Source organism: Notolepis coatsorum, assembly GCF_963971535.1.
Source record: "Notolepis coatsorum genome assembly, chromosome: 14".
NCBI classification, from domain to species: Eukaryota; Metazoa; Chordata; class Actinopteri; order Aulopiformes; family Paralepididae; genus Notolepis; species Notolepis coatsorum.
The window spans coordinates 37,654,780-37,668,370 of NC_140178.1; the positions used below are offsets into that span (position 1 = coordinate 37,654,780).

Here is a 13,591-nt window from a genome sequence, read left to right on the forward strand (position 1 = left end):
ACTCCTCTAGCAGCTCAGAGGAGAGAGAAGTCCGTCTGTCTGCGCTGCAGGAATTCACTGCGCAGCCACTCAGTTACCAGCCGAGTTTGTCCTCAAACGCAGTCTACGAAAATGGAGTTGATATTATCTTTTATTTTACTATGCATCGGTGCTATTCATGTGATGTGCGAGCCGGGTACATTAGTGGATGTCGCGATTGATCGGTATGAGATCCCAAGAGTTTGTCCTCGAGAAGTACAGACCGGAGATTTTGTCCGTTATCACTTTAACGGTACTTTCTTTACAGACGGAAAACAGTTCGATTCCAGGTGAGTTATGCCACGAATACAACTGTCTTTTGGTACACCGCGCAACTCAAGAGATTCCGGTGTAAAAACCATTGTTTGAACCGTTTTGCCAAGTTTTTAAAATATGAATGAGCCAAAAATGGAGGACAGATAATTATACATTATACATGAGGCCTCGGTGCACGCTGAAGTGATGCTTATTGCAGACCAGTAGATAGCAGGCTAGTTGTAAACCTATCAACTGTATTATTGGCATTAGTCATATCAATGAATATACTGTGCATATTATGTACACATAGTATCAGTTTAAACTACATGCGTGTGCGTATAGGCACATATCGTTTTGGAGATACATCGCCGATGTTGTAGACACCGTGGTCCAACGGTTCTCAAGAAGAATGGTTAACAGTTTAATGTCACCATTTGATTTTCTAGAAGAGTTCGCCTAGTGAGAAAATGCATGTAACTATTCTGGTCATACGTTTCACTCTCTCCGCCGTTATCACTCCACCTACAGGCCAGTTATGGAATTACCTGATATTTAACAAGTCACATCTGAATTCTAGGACCACTGCTGAGGCAACCAATAGCATGACTTGTCAGTATTCACCTAATTCACATTTTCTAGAACATAGGCCTTGTGGATCTAGGTCCAAATCCCAGTGAGTTACACTGACTACATGATTAAATGTGCATCTCTCTCTCTCTCTCTCTGCAGCCATACGCGTGGCAGTGCCTTCATCAGTCAGGTGGGGCTAGGGAGGCTCATCACAGGGATGGACAGGGGGATTCAGGGCATGTGCGTCAATGAGCGCAGAAAAATAACTGTCCCTCCACACCTTGCCTATGGAAGCATTGGAGCAGGTGAGTTTTTTTTTTTTATTATTATTATTATTACTGAATACAAATACATTCGTAGTAAGGTAGCGGTACAGAGGACAACCTGTTGGTCATCTGTGATGGAAAACAGCCTGAGGAGTTGGCATCAGTTTAATCACAAAGGAACATATTGTTTCCAAAAAGCATTGGAAACATAGGGTTTGAGTGTGTGGCACACTTGTGACCTGTTAGCGTGAGAAATCATTTTATCTTATGGTTTAAACATAAAGACACTATGGTAGTAGTCATACTGGCCAGCAGTGTAACTAGTAAGAGTAGGTGAGGGATATGTACAGATATAGATATAGTATTTACAGATATGTAAAAAGGATTATATCCAGGTAAGTCCGAGTCACCAAAGAAGAGCCCGAGTTGAGTCTTATCCTAGTCCGAGTCAAAGTCATCAAGGTTGAGTCCACTCCACTCTCTGGCAGTCAAAAAAAAATTCTACATTGAACATAAATGACACAGCGGTCACCATTTTTCAAAGGGAGTTTATTTACTTTGTGACACAATAGCACAATAACAAATGCACTAGCCATCAATATCTTATGCCAAATGATTAGAGCCTTTTACAAAAATGTGTATAAATAATAACTGTATTTATGAATTAACAAGTCCGAGTCCTCGTCTGCACTTTCCTAGTCCAAATGCAGTCAATGCTTGAGTCCGTGTCATCAGTGCTCAAGTCCAAGTCGAGTCATGAGTCCTGAAAATCAGTCCTGGACTCGAGTACTACAACACTGGTATATATAATCTGAATATATGATATAATATGATGTGTCTCTGGCAGGCGGGGTGGTTCCCCCTGACGCAGTGCTGGTGTTCGACGTCCTCCTGCTGGACATCTGGAACCCCGAGGACAAGATCCAGATCCGCACGTTCAGCAAGCCTAGCAACTGTAACCGCACCATGGTGGCGACGGACTTCATCCGCTACCACTACAACGGTACTCTGCTGAGCGGCTCCGCCTTTGCTTCCAGGTAGGACAGGATACAATTGGTTTTGATAGTTCATCAATGAGCTGGATGCAATCCTACCTTGCGGGGAGAGAACCGATGGTGGAGGTGAACGGTACACTGCCCCCCTCCCAGTGAGCTGTGGTGTTCCACAAGGAAGCATACTAGGACCTTTACTGTTCCTAATTTATGCAAATGACATGTCGTCAGCTTGTGACTGCAACTTGTTCCTGTTTGCGGACGACTCAGCCCTGCTGGTCTCTGACAAGAACAAGTTACAGGTTGAAAAAGCCCTCAGCTCTGAACTTGGCAGAATCTGCACCTGGCTCGCTGATAACAAACTATCATTACACCTGGGTAAAACAGAGTCCATTCTCTTTTATTATTGTCACAAGGAAAGATGAAAGAAATTACCTACCTGGGTTCCATCCTAGAGGCAAATCTTTCATGTCACAAAATGGCAACCAATGTAATCAAAAAAGTCAACCAACGAACAAGATTCGTTGACTCCTCTCTGGTAAACAAGAATACTTTGAAGACTCTAACAGGAGCACTCATTCAAGGGTACTATGACTATGCTTGCACATCATGGTACCAAAGCACCTCAAAGGCCCTTAAAACAAGGCTACAAACATCACAAAACAAACTGGTCAGACTACTGCTTGGCCTTACTCCCAAAACCCACCTTACCCCTGCACATTTTGACAACCTAGGATGGCTTAGAGTAGACGACAGAGTACATCAACTTGCAATGGGCCTGGTCTACAAGATACACTACACCACTGGGATACCCATTACATGTCGAAATACTTCCCAAAGGTCAGTGAATTCCACGCCCAAACACCAGAGGGAGTTCTACAAATCATGTTCAACCCAGATTTGGCTCAAACAAGGGACTAAACACGTTTCGCAATTATGCAACAATAATGTGGAACGCCCTACCCAAAACCGTGAAGGAATGTGAATCCCTACCCTCCTTCAAAACCTCTCAAAGAGCACCTACGGATGGCTGCAATTAGAAACTGGCCCCTGTAAACATCAGTTCTGTATATCTGTTTGTCATGTATGTCATAAATGTCATGATGAATTGAAAATGGGGGATCCCGATGTAAACAAGACGAAAGTCTTTTTCTGGTCTGCATCCTCTTAGCAGTTTGTTTTGTATTGAGCTGTACTGTATTGTACCCATTCTGCAATCTGTTAATAAAGTTTTCAATCAATCAATACCTTGACGCTCACAATTGGAAAGGAATTTGTCTTTGTGACAGTGGTGAAAAATCAGCAACGTCTAAACAATCTGGCCTATTCTCATGTCCCAGCCTGCCCTCTTGTACACGTGTCGTTCAGGCATGCAGTTAAATCCACAGTTGAATCCCACAAGCATCGTAAGAAAATCGGAACAGTATTCTTATTCATAGTATTCTCATGACGTGTCATGCCTATCAATATGGCGCAATGCCACTGCTCATTGGCCACGGTTGTCATTTAACAATAATCGCCTGTTATTTGATTTACAATCACCCTTTGTTTGCCTACCATGATGTCTTCTTCAGTGGAATACTATGAATACTGTATGATAGACACACGTGGTGCAATGACATCTCACATTGCACAGGGACAGCAGGACAAACGACAGCCAGTAGACTATACATGATAATACATATCGCACTCCATATATACATGTAATACTGTGTGCATCAGTGTTGCAACACAATATGTTGTGGCTGTGGATGGAAGTGACGTGAGTGTCCAGTAGTGCATTGATTAGATCATTGTACCGTAGTTACACGGTGGCCATTTTGTTCTTCTATTAGATTAAAATGTATTTATATATGTACACACGATTAAACTGGGTATAAAATATATACATAAATGAGTACTACTGAGTATAGTGCTAATCAGATATGTACAGAGTTGTAGTATTAATAATAATAATTATGTCACACTCAGATTGGGATTTCTAAAGTGGGATCAGGGTGGAAAGAAATCCCAAACTGAGTGTGACATAAGAGCAAAATGGCCGCCGTGTGAATATGGTGAATTGTACCATGAGGTAACAAGAAGCATGAGGCAACACGTGAGTGTACAGTATATCAGACTAAAATCAAATGAAATACATGACCTCATCTCAACATGAAGAAGAGTGTCCTTTAGTGAAGCTAAAGCTTTAGTGTAGCGGCTGAGGGGGTTAGGTATGGCTGGAACTGTGACATGTTTGACAGTGCCCCCCCCCCCCAAAAAACGAGACCAGACCAGAAACAATGAATCTGCTGTGTTTTATTATGAAAGATAAATACTCAGTGTTTTATCATTTAAAAAAAAAAAATGTTGAATTGTGTTTTTCCATGTAGCTACACGAGGAATACGACCTATGACACCTATATAGGACAGAGTTACCTCATCCAGGGCATGGAGGAGGGTCTGCTGGGCATGTGCGTGGGAGAGAGACGCATCATCATCATCCCTCCCTTCCTGGCCTATGGGGAGACGGGGAACGGTACGGTTGTAATCTACTGTAGCAGCATGTCCTAGAAGAAAGTCAGAGGTTTCTCTTTTAGACAACTTTCACTGATGCAGAATGTCTGTATATATATGTTCACCTCACATACACCTTAGAAATAGAAAAAATTATAGAACTGACATTTCCTGTACACATCAGCACTCTGAGCTGTGGTAAATAAACCGAACAGGAAATGGATAATCTTACCGCACGGGGATCTGCAATGCACATCTGTCTCATGATGAGCCCCTGGCTAGAGTTACCATTGGAACACTTGGTTGCATCATCGTCTGCAAATATACAGCACATCAGGCTTATGACTGGATGTTGTGGGCAACGTCATCAAGTAGTGATAAGCCAACACTCTTTGACTCAAACCTCTTTCATCTATCAGTTACAGAACAGAGTCATCAACAGCTTAATGAGTAGCCTAGATATAGAATTGACAGAAGGGCGATTATTACCTACAGTATCTATTTGTAATTCTATGACATACACACTCGGTGTATTGTACCTTATGACATGATGACAAATGTAGTGCATACTATGATAACCATTATTCTAGCACAAGATAACTAAAGCGCCTCTGTGCATGGCTATTGTTCGTCTTCACGACTAGTTATTGTCAAGTAAAATTATTGTTACATTACTTGTTTTCTTTTGTTAATACTTAAAGGAAAATGTGAAATATCCAAGAGTATCTTTTCCTTGTAGAAGTCTTCTGATCACTGCGGTAGTGGTACACAAGGTTTCCACAATGGATAACATAGCTTGATCTTTGCCCCTGAAGTTTACGGATGGGTCTTTGAAATAGCCTTCGAACTCGACCTCCTGCGTGAATCTCCACTAGCAACAGTCGACGTCTCTCTGGGTCAGGGAAAAGCCTCTAAAAGACACAATGTTGAGTCCCCCTTGAACGGTCTGTCCTCCCAACAGGCACCAAGATTCCTCCTCAGGCCACGCTGGTGTTTGAGGTGCTGCTGGTCGACCTGTTCAACCCTAAAGACGACCTGATCTCGGAGGTGAAGGAGGCGCCTGAGAACTGCACCCGCCGGACCGTTAAAGGAGACTATATCCGCTACCACTACAACGGCACCTTCCAGGACGGCTCCGCCTTTGACTCCAGGTAGACGTAACGGTTCTCAATCAGTCAGAGATAGAAGAGTGACTGCTTTTCACCATTTATTGTCTCAGCTGCAGAAGAAGCATAATTTAAAATAATGTAATAATAATAATGATACATAATAATAAAACACCGTAATTGTAGTCTTCTGATCACTGCACATCTTGTATACCTATACAACTATTACTAGTGGTCAAATTAACATAGATATCACCAAACCATGTAATAAAATGAACATTAAGCATTATGCATTACAAGTTACAACTCAAATAAGGGAGCTGTATTTCAGAGAAGACCCTACTCTCAGCAGAGAGATACAGAACTGCTGAGTGGGTACGGTAACCCAACAGGGACATACAGCGTGATGTGCAGTGAACCAAAACTTCACAGGTGGCTCCAAAAACAACAAATACTATTTCTCAATTCAGGTAAAATTCACGCCTAAATAAAACATCTAACTCTGTTACATAGACACACTGAAACTCTTATATAATGAAAGAGTAGGTGAACGCACACAACCGTCCTCATGAGGTGCTGCTACTAGCAACAGGATTAAAATAAGGAGGAATAACGCACTCAATGTAGCTCCATATCGTTTTTTGATGACTGTTTTGACAGTGATCTGTCTTCATCGGGTAGAGCTACATTGAGTGTGTGGTGTCTTCCTCATTGATTAAATATAATATATATATAAAGTATTTAAGTTAAGCGCATGAGTGTCCAAGGCTCATTCATACAGTAAAAAAATGCCTTGGGAATTTTAAATGATTAAAAACTCCATTTTGTATAATGGTTGTTAAGGAATGTGTTTGATCTGGGTCAAACTCCCAGATGAAGGTCAAAGCCAAAACAAGTTTATTTTAGTGTTTTGTGGAGCTTATATTTATTTTAATTGTTCATTTATTTTTAATAACCCTGTACCAATGCGCACTTTCATCAGCTTCTCATACGTAACCCAAATGTAGCATTTTGCTACTCCCATTTTCTTTCCACATATGCTGAGTGCACAGAGGTCAATCCTCCTTCCAATATGCTGCTTCCAGCTGTTGGAACGAGTTGCAAAAAAAACACACCTGCAACTATCACCCAGCCTTTTAAATGTAATTTGTGTAACATGTATTACATACTTGTCATTTTAGTTAGTTCATTGTTTGATTATTTCCCTTACCTCTCTTTTCTATTTAATTAAAATTTGTCACCTTTCCCTGTTGCCCTTCGAGGCCCTTCTGTCCTCTCGCCAGGCCGTCATTGTAAATACGAATTTGTTCTTAATTGACCTACCTGGTTAAATAAAGGTAAATTAAATAAAAGAGCGCTAAATCTCTATGTTTTAACCATGTTTTCCTTCGGCTTCTCCCTCTGCAGCTATCAGCGCAACAGCACCTACAACACCTACATCGGCATGGGCTACGTGATCACCGGGATGGACAAGGCCCTGCAGGGGCTGTGTATCGGAGAGAAGAGGAAGGTCACCCTGCCTCCTCACATGGCCTATGGAGAGAACGGAGTCCGTGAGTCTGAGACATGGGCTCCTTGAGTCCTTCCCACGGGTTCTTAGTGCTGGTGGAAGGCTGGGGCGGGTAAGACCTACAGGGTCAGCGGCAGACAAGACTATACATGCTACACAAGAAGCGATGTAGATCAGTTAGCATGAGGAGTTTATTTATTGTGGGCCTGCCCTGTCGTGATATTGTGGTGGTAACAGGAAAATATGGGAAACACTGCATTAGCAGGCATACCATCATTATTTCTTTTCAATGTGAGGTTTCTTTTTGTATTAAGATGAGATTCATTAGACATTTGGAAAGGAAAGGGTGTTTTTTATGGCTGTACTTAGTTATAAGTACATAAATGTGCTTAGTGTCAGACAAGAAGATAGATACCAATTTTTTTCCTCTGTGCGTTCAGTAGAAAGCAATGGTCCGTATCCGCTTCCATTAATTTGTGCTAAGCTGGGCTAGCTTGCAGTCGGATAGCTTTCTACTGAACGCACGGAGAGGAAACTGGTATCTATCTTCTCCTCTGACTCTGGGGAAGACTATAAGCGCAGTCTGTTGGGAGTGTTCCTTTAACTTACAGTTAAATGAGTGTTTCCCCTCCCATTCTAGGAGACCTCATCCCTGGCTCCGCCGTGCTGGTGTTCGACATCCACGTCATCGATTTCCACAACCCCACAGATCGCGTCACGATCAAGGTTACTCACAAGACTCCGGATTGCAACCTGACCAGCGAAGGAGACGATTTGATTATGTACCGCTACAATTGTTCTACGATGGACGGCGCCCTACTCTACTCCTCGTGAGCGCACCCTGTCCCTCGCACCCGCCACACTGCACCCTCCTCCTGATCCGTGCATGTAATCATCTTGACTGAACGCTTTCAGTAGGCCTTCACAGCAGCCACGATAGACCTATGACGGCTTTATTTAGGAATGTCCGCACAAACTTATTGGGATGGAAATGACCCAAGTACTTTCTAGTCTAGTGTACTAAAGTACAGCTTTGAGGTTCCTCGTTTTTTATTAATGTTATTTATTTCCCTTTCTAGGGAACTTTTGTACTTTTACTCCACTACATTCCAAAGGAAATATCCTACTTTTTACTCCTCTGTGTTTATCTGAACCCTGCAGTTACTAGTGACTCTGGCATAAGTGCACTTTCATCATTCGAGTTTGGCAACTTTAAGAGGAAATAAGCCGACCAAGTAAAGTACTCAGAGTATGTACTTGATTAAAAGCCCTTGGATACCCCACCCCGCCTGTGTAATTGTGATGTGATGTGAGTGAGTGGTATTGTTTTGTTAGAATAGGTGTTAAATAGCTCTACATTCCAACAGCCATCACTGATATAGTGTTTGGACCCCCACTCTCCAGTAAACAGAAATGTCATTTTCTGGTATCCCTTCCCACTTTATCCAACCAGGAGAGAGAACCGTGGATATTTTTTTTTTACTTATTTCAAGGAATCTTGCCAAGCCAAATTTGCTGGCAGATTATTTTACTTGTTTCAAGCACACATTTGTTTTTATTTCTTATTTTTTTCAGAACATTTTTGCAGTGTAGAGTTCTCTTTCCTGATTGAATGGACTGGCAGATGTTACTGACCAAACACTATACCAGTGATGGCTGTCAGAACGTAGAGCTATTATAACATGTAGACCACTTATTTTAACAAAGAAAATACCACTTACAATCACCTCTTAAGAACAGTAAATGGTAACAGGGTAACCTTCCTCACTTTCCAGGGACCATTATGACTCTGCTCCCATGACGACACTGGGAACCAACAAAGTGATCATGGGGCTGGATGAGGGCCTGACGGGGATGTGTGTGGGCGAGAGGCGAGAGGTGGTCGTACCCCCCCACTTGGGACACGGTGAAAGTGGAGGTCAGTGAACCAAGTCCACTCCAATGACATGCAGCGTTGCCGTCAGGACCCTTAATTGATACGCAATTGGACAAGGGCCCCCATTACCTGCAGGCAGGGTATCTGCAGGTAAAACAATAAAAAACATACTAGCAAGAAAATAAAAACACATAGCTGAACTGAACACTTAACTGGCGGCTGCACTTGTCAATACAATTATTGTGCATTCCATACAAGCTCTCGCTAGACACACCAAGCTCCCGGTAGCCCCAAAAAAGACAATCTTGAATAGAAAAACATTTAATATTAAAAAAAATATATATACCTGTGCAAATAAAATCTAAGACTTTTTAATACCTTTTAAGGCCTTTAATTGAAAATTATTAATTTAATACTTTGACTTTTAATACTCTAATACCGGTATATCCTGTAAGAGTTTGTCTCAGGGAACCCCCCCCCCCATCTGAGAAGATTCTTTGTTACATATGATTTAATCCAGAATTCCATAACTGTCTATACAGTAGGTGTACTACAGTGCACTGTACTAACTTCTAGTGAAGAGAATATTAGTGAGATAAAATTATTCCCCATTTTGATGGGGCCCTCCTGGACCCCCCTTCCAGAACCACTGCTGTGTTTGCCTCTTGCTCACTCTCTCCTCCCTCCACAGCCAAGGGAGTTCCTAGCAGCGCAGTGCTGTTCTTCGAGCTGGAGCTATTGGACCTGCAGAAAGGCGTGCCAGACGGCTACATGTTTGTGTGGCTGGGGGACAGCCCAGACCCCCTCTTCCCTGCCATGGACCTCAATGGCGACAAAGAAGTGCCTCTGGCGGAGGTAAGGGAACAAGCGATGTCAATCCGAGCCCGGCAATGTCCAGCCACATCTAGCTTCTGGTTGGCAATGTTTCAATCAAGTAATTTGAGTCAAGTGTTCCTTTATTAATTCCCTTGGGGAAATCCAGGTGTCATAGCAGCAGGGGGAGGGGAGGCAGGACAATTACAATAATATAAATAATAATAGAATAGAAGTTGGAACATATTAATAGAATGTTTATTAATGAGTATTTGCTGTGTAATAGATCTGGAGTTTACTAGAATTTACCTTAGCTTATGCTACTTCTATATTGAGTTGATCTACCTCAGCACTGTGCATGGTCCTCTGGTCAATGAATGCACTAATGGACACTTCTCACTTAATCTTCCCTATACTCTGTCACACCGCTAAAACCGCTGTAGGGCTATTGTAGTGCTACATGTGAATCTAATAATGTAACAGGCAGGGAAACCTGTGTAATTGCACCAATTGACCAATCACAACTGTCGGATAAACTAGGAAAGCAACAGTTGTGACTGGAGGAACAAGAAAAGAGGGCTGGTCAGGGGTTGATAGATCAATTGTCACCAAGATGAATTCCTGTATAATTTATTATTTTCTTTTTTGTGAATTAAAAAGTTCACATGTGATTTTTGATTCGGGCAGTGATCAAACATTGCCTATATTTATTGTAACGTATAATATAACCGATAGAGCATACAGACCCTCATCTGCACCTAAACTGTTTATTTTTTCTCATTTCTATATTCAGATAAAATTGTATTGCATATATGCGTCTTTCTACTATTACTCTGCCCATACCTGTACCTCCCCTCATTAATCAATAAAGGAATATCTCATGTTATCTTATCATGTTATGCTAACAGCGGCCTTTTCCCCTCTGTCTGCTGTCTCACCAGTTCTCAGACTTCATCATGCTTCAGGTGAAAGAGGGTAAAGGTCGCCTGCGACCAGGGATGAATGCTGAAGGCATCATCTCGGACATGTTCAACAACCAGGACCGCGATAGAGACGGGTCGATTATAGCGGATGAGCTGAAGTTGAAGGATGAGGAGGACCCTGTGAAGCATGAGGAGCTGTGAAGGACACATCTGGTCCACAGGGGGGCGGTGGAGCACACAGGCATTCACTGTCAAGTTGGCAACTATTTTGCACCTGGTTTTTAGGCTTGGGTTTGGGAAATATTTCATATCAGTTTCAAGAGTGTTGTTCCTTTTTTAGGAGAATTAATGATAAATAAATAAAATATATATATAAATATAGTGATAAAATAGGTTAATAATGCAAATTCTTCCCACAACCACAAAACGCAGTCAAGAAGCTGAACAAGACAGATGAGCATAAATACATGTCCGTTGGTGGTTCTCTTTTAGGAACCGTATTTAAAGATGTGAAACAAAAGGTCAGTAGAGAAGGTGTCGTTTTCTAATATAATGAAAAAGACACGTTTTCATCTTGCTTTAATCTACCTTGTCAGCCATGTGGGCAGGCCTCCCGTCATTCACAAAGTACATTTAAACTGGCTGACGGACAAAATTATGGAAGTAGAAACAACACTGGCTCAGACCGTGTCGAGGCGGTTGGCTGTTTATTCTAGTGATTTATTTTGTGCAATACCAGACATGTTCTCTTAAGTGCCTTGTGTTGGGAAAATGGGGTTGGGGTTATGTCGAGTCTTTTAAAAGTTTTTTTTAATAAAATAAATTAAAGAAATCAGTGCATTGTCATTATTCAGATATTTACCTGTACATTATACCACCTCCTCCCATTGGCAATTGAATATATGAACGGTTGCATTCCTATAGCGCTTTTCTAGTACTACTCAAAATGCTTTACAATGGAATGACTGCATGTTTCCCCCCCCAGTATGAGTGGCCCCAATGGGAATCGAACCCTTAACCCCTGGCAGCTCAAAGAGTGCCAAGCACTCTGCCCCATTGAGCTGAGAGGAGTGTATTATAGGCTAGGCTATGTTCACACTGCAGACAAAAAATCTTAATCTTCCAAATCACATGGAATCTGATATTTTCCTTCTGATTTGGGCCACTTTCATATGTGGTCCTAAATCAGATACAGGTCTGATTTTTTTATATCCACTTTTTCTCCATTTTTCTATTTTTCTCCCACCCCAATTTAGCCGTGTCAATTCTCCCCTCCCCTGTCTTGATCGTTGCTCGCATGTGACCCCCACTGGCCGGTCGTAGGATAGAAGCCCATCACATGTCCCCTCCGATACATGTGGAGGCAGCCAGTCACTTCTTTTCACCTGCCAGCGCGGACTCTCATTGGCGAGGAATAACGTGTAGGAGGCTCACACTGCCCCCACCATTTTCCTGTCCGCTGTGCAGGCACCCTGACCGACCTGTAGGAGTCGCTGTTTACAACGTCCAGATTACCACCCATCGACTCCCCTCCCGCTAACTCTGCCAATTGAGTCAGTATGACGGCCGGCCCAAGCCGGAGGCAACGCTGACAGCCGGATTCGATACCGGTGTCTCTTGCGTTGGTGACAAGCGCAATGTCCGCTGCGCCACCCAGCCGCCTCAGGTCTGATTTGTTTTAAATAGCTGGTCTCTACTGAATGAAACGTCTACATTTAAAAAAGAAAATGACTATGTGAACAGCCAAACAAAAAAATCGTATACGAGCAATAAATCAGAATTGAGCATGTTAAAGGCCAACTTGCAGGTTGTATTTTTGTTCAATAAACAATGTGACTGGGGCAACAGTGACTTTCATGAAGAGGGAAAAAAAATTATCGAAATTTACCCAGTTTGTGTTTTTATCAAACATTTTGTCGACCAAACCACAGCCTCCACGCACATGCATATTTCAATCCATGGTTTTCATAGCGTGCGTGTGTCATCTTAATGATGACGTCACACTGGGCAGGGGGCAGCAGTAGTGGCAAAAGCAAGAGCCTTCTTGTTACCTGAAGACATCCGGTTGCACTTGTTGACTGACACGTTGTGAGCTTGTAACACGCTGTTCTCTTCTCTAGCCTGACTGCTACAAACATGGTGAATATTTGTGTGTGGTGGGTGTACCAATTCCAGCCTTTCTGGCCATAAAGTGCACGCCTTTCCGAAGAAAGGCACGCCAGCCTTTAGATCATGGGTGAGATTCGTACAGGTGAAGGAGGGCTGATTTTACGGCGTCGTCGATGAAAGACTGTGATCGACACTCGGTCATATGTGGAGCTCATTTCAGAGAGGCGGATTACATCCAAGGAGATCTCCTCTCCCATAGAATGGGATTCCGAACTCTGGACCGGGTGAGACTGGTAGAAGGTGCTGTGCCATCTACAGTCACCTGGCCAGCCCTCTGGTACTCAGTACCATCTATACAGTCACCTGGCCAGCCCTCTGGTACTCAGTACCATCTATACAGTCACCTGGCCAGCCCTCTGGTACTCAGTACCATCTATACAGTCACCTGGCCAGCCCTCTGGTACTCAGTACCATCTATACAGTCACCTGGCCAGCCCTCTGGTACTCAGTACCATCTATACAGTCACCTGGCCAGCCCTCTGGTACTCAGTACCATCTCTATACAGTCACCTGGCCAGCCCTCTGGTACTCAGTACCATCTATACAGTCACCTGGCCAGCCCTCTGGTACTCAGTACCATCTATACAGTCACCT

At 42.8% G+C, this 13,591-nt stretch overlaps 1 protein-coding gene across 1 annotated transcript; it reads left to right on the forward strand.

Moving 5' to 3' along the window:
- Window positions 1–11,660, forward strand: LOC311240308 (peptidyl-prolyl cis-trans isomerase FKBP10-like). Its single transcript, XM_084328879.1, has 10 exons — window positions 1–308; window positions 1,006–1,151; window positions 1,960–2,149; window positions 4,477–4,622; window positions 5,562–5,751; window positions 7,114–7,259; window positions 7,857–8,046; window positions 8,992–9,134; window positions 9,784–9,947; window positions 10,847–11,660. Exons 1-10 carry the CDS (start codon window positions 112–114, stop codon window positions 11,027–11,029), a joined length of 1,695 nt encoding a protein of 564 aa, XP_084185005.1. The 5' UTR covers window positions 1–111; the 3' UTR covers window positions 11,030–11,660.
- Window positions 11,661–13,591: the final 1,931 nt, after the last annotated feature.

Excerpts from the sequence above, each read along its gene's own strand:
- LOC311240308 (XM_084328879.1), top strand. The coding sequence starts at position 112 with ATGGAGTTGATATTATCTTTTATTTTACTATGCATCGGTGCTATTCAT. Across the intron at positions 5,752-7,113 it reads GGCTCCGCCTTTGACTCCAG|CTATCAGCGCAACAGCACCT; the intron begins GTAGACGTAACG and ends CTCCCTCTGCAG. Across the intron at positions 9,135-9,783 it reads GGGACACGGTGAAAGTGGAG|CCAAGGGAGTTCCTAGCAGC; the intron begins GTCAGTGAACCA and ends CTCCCTCCACAG.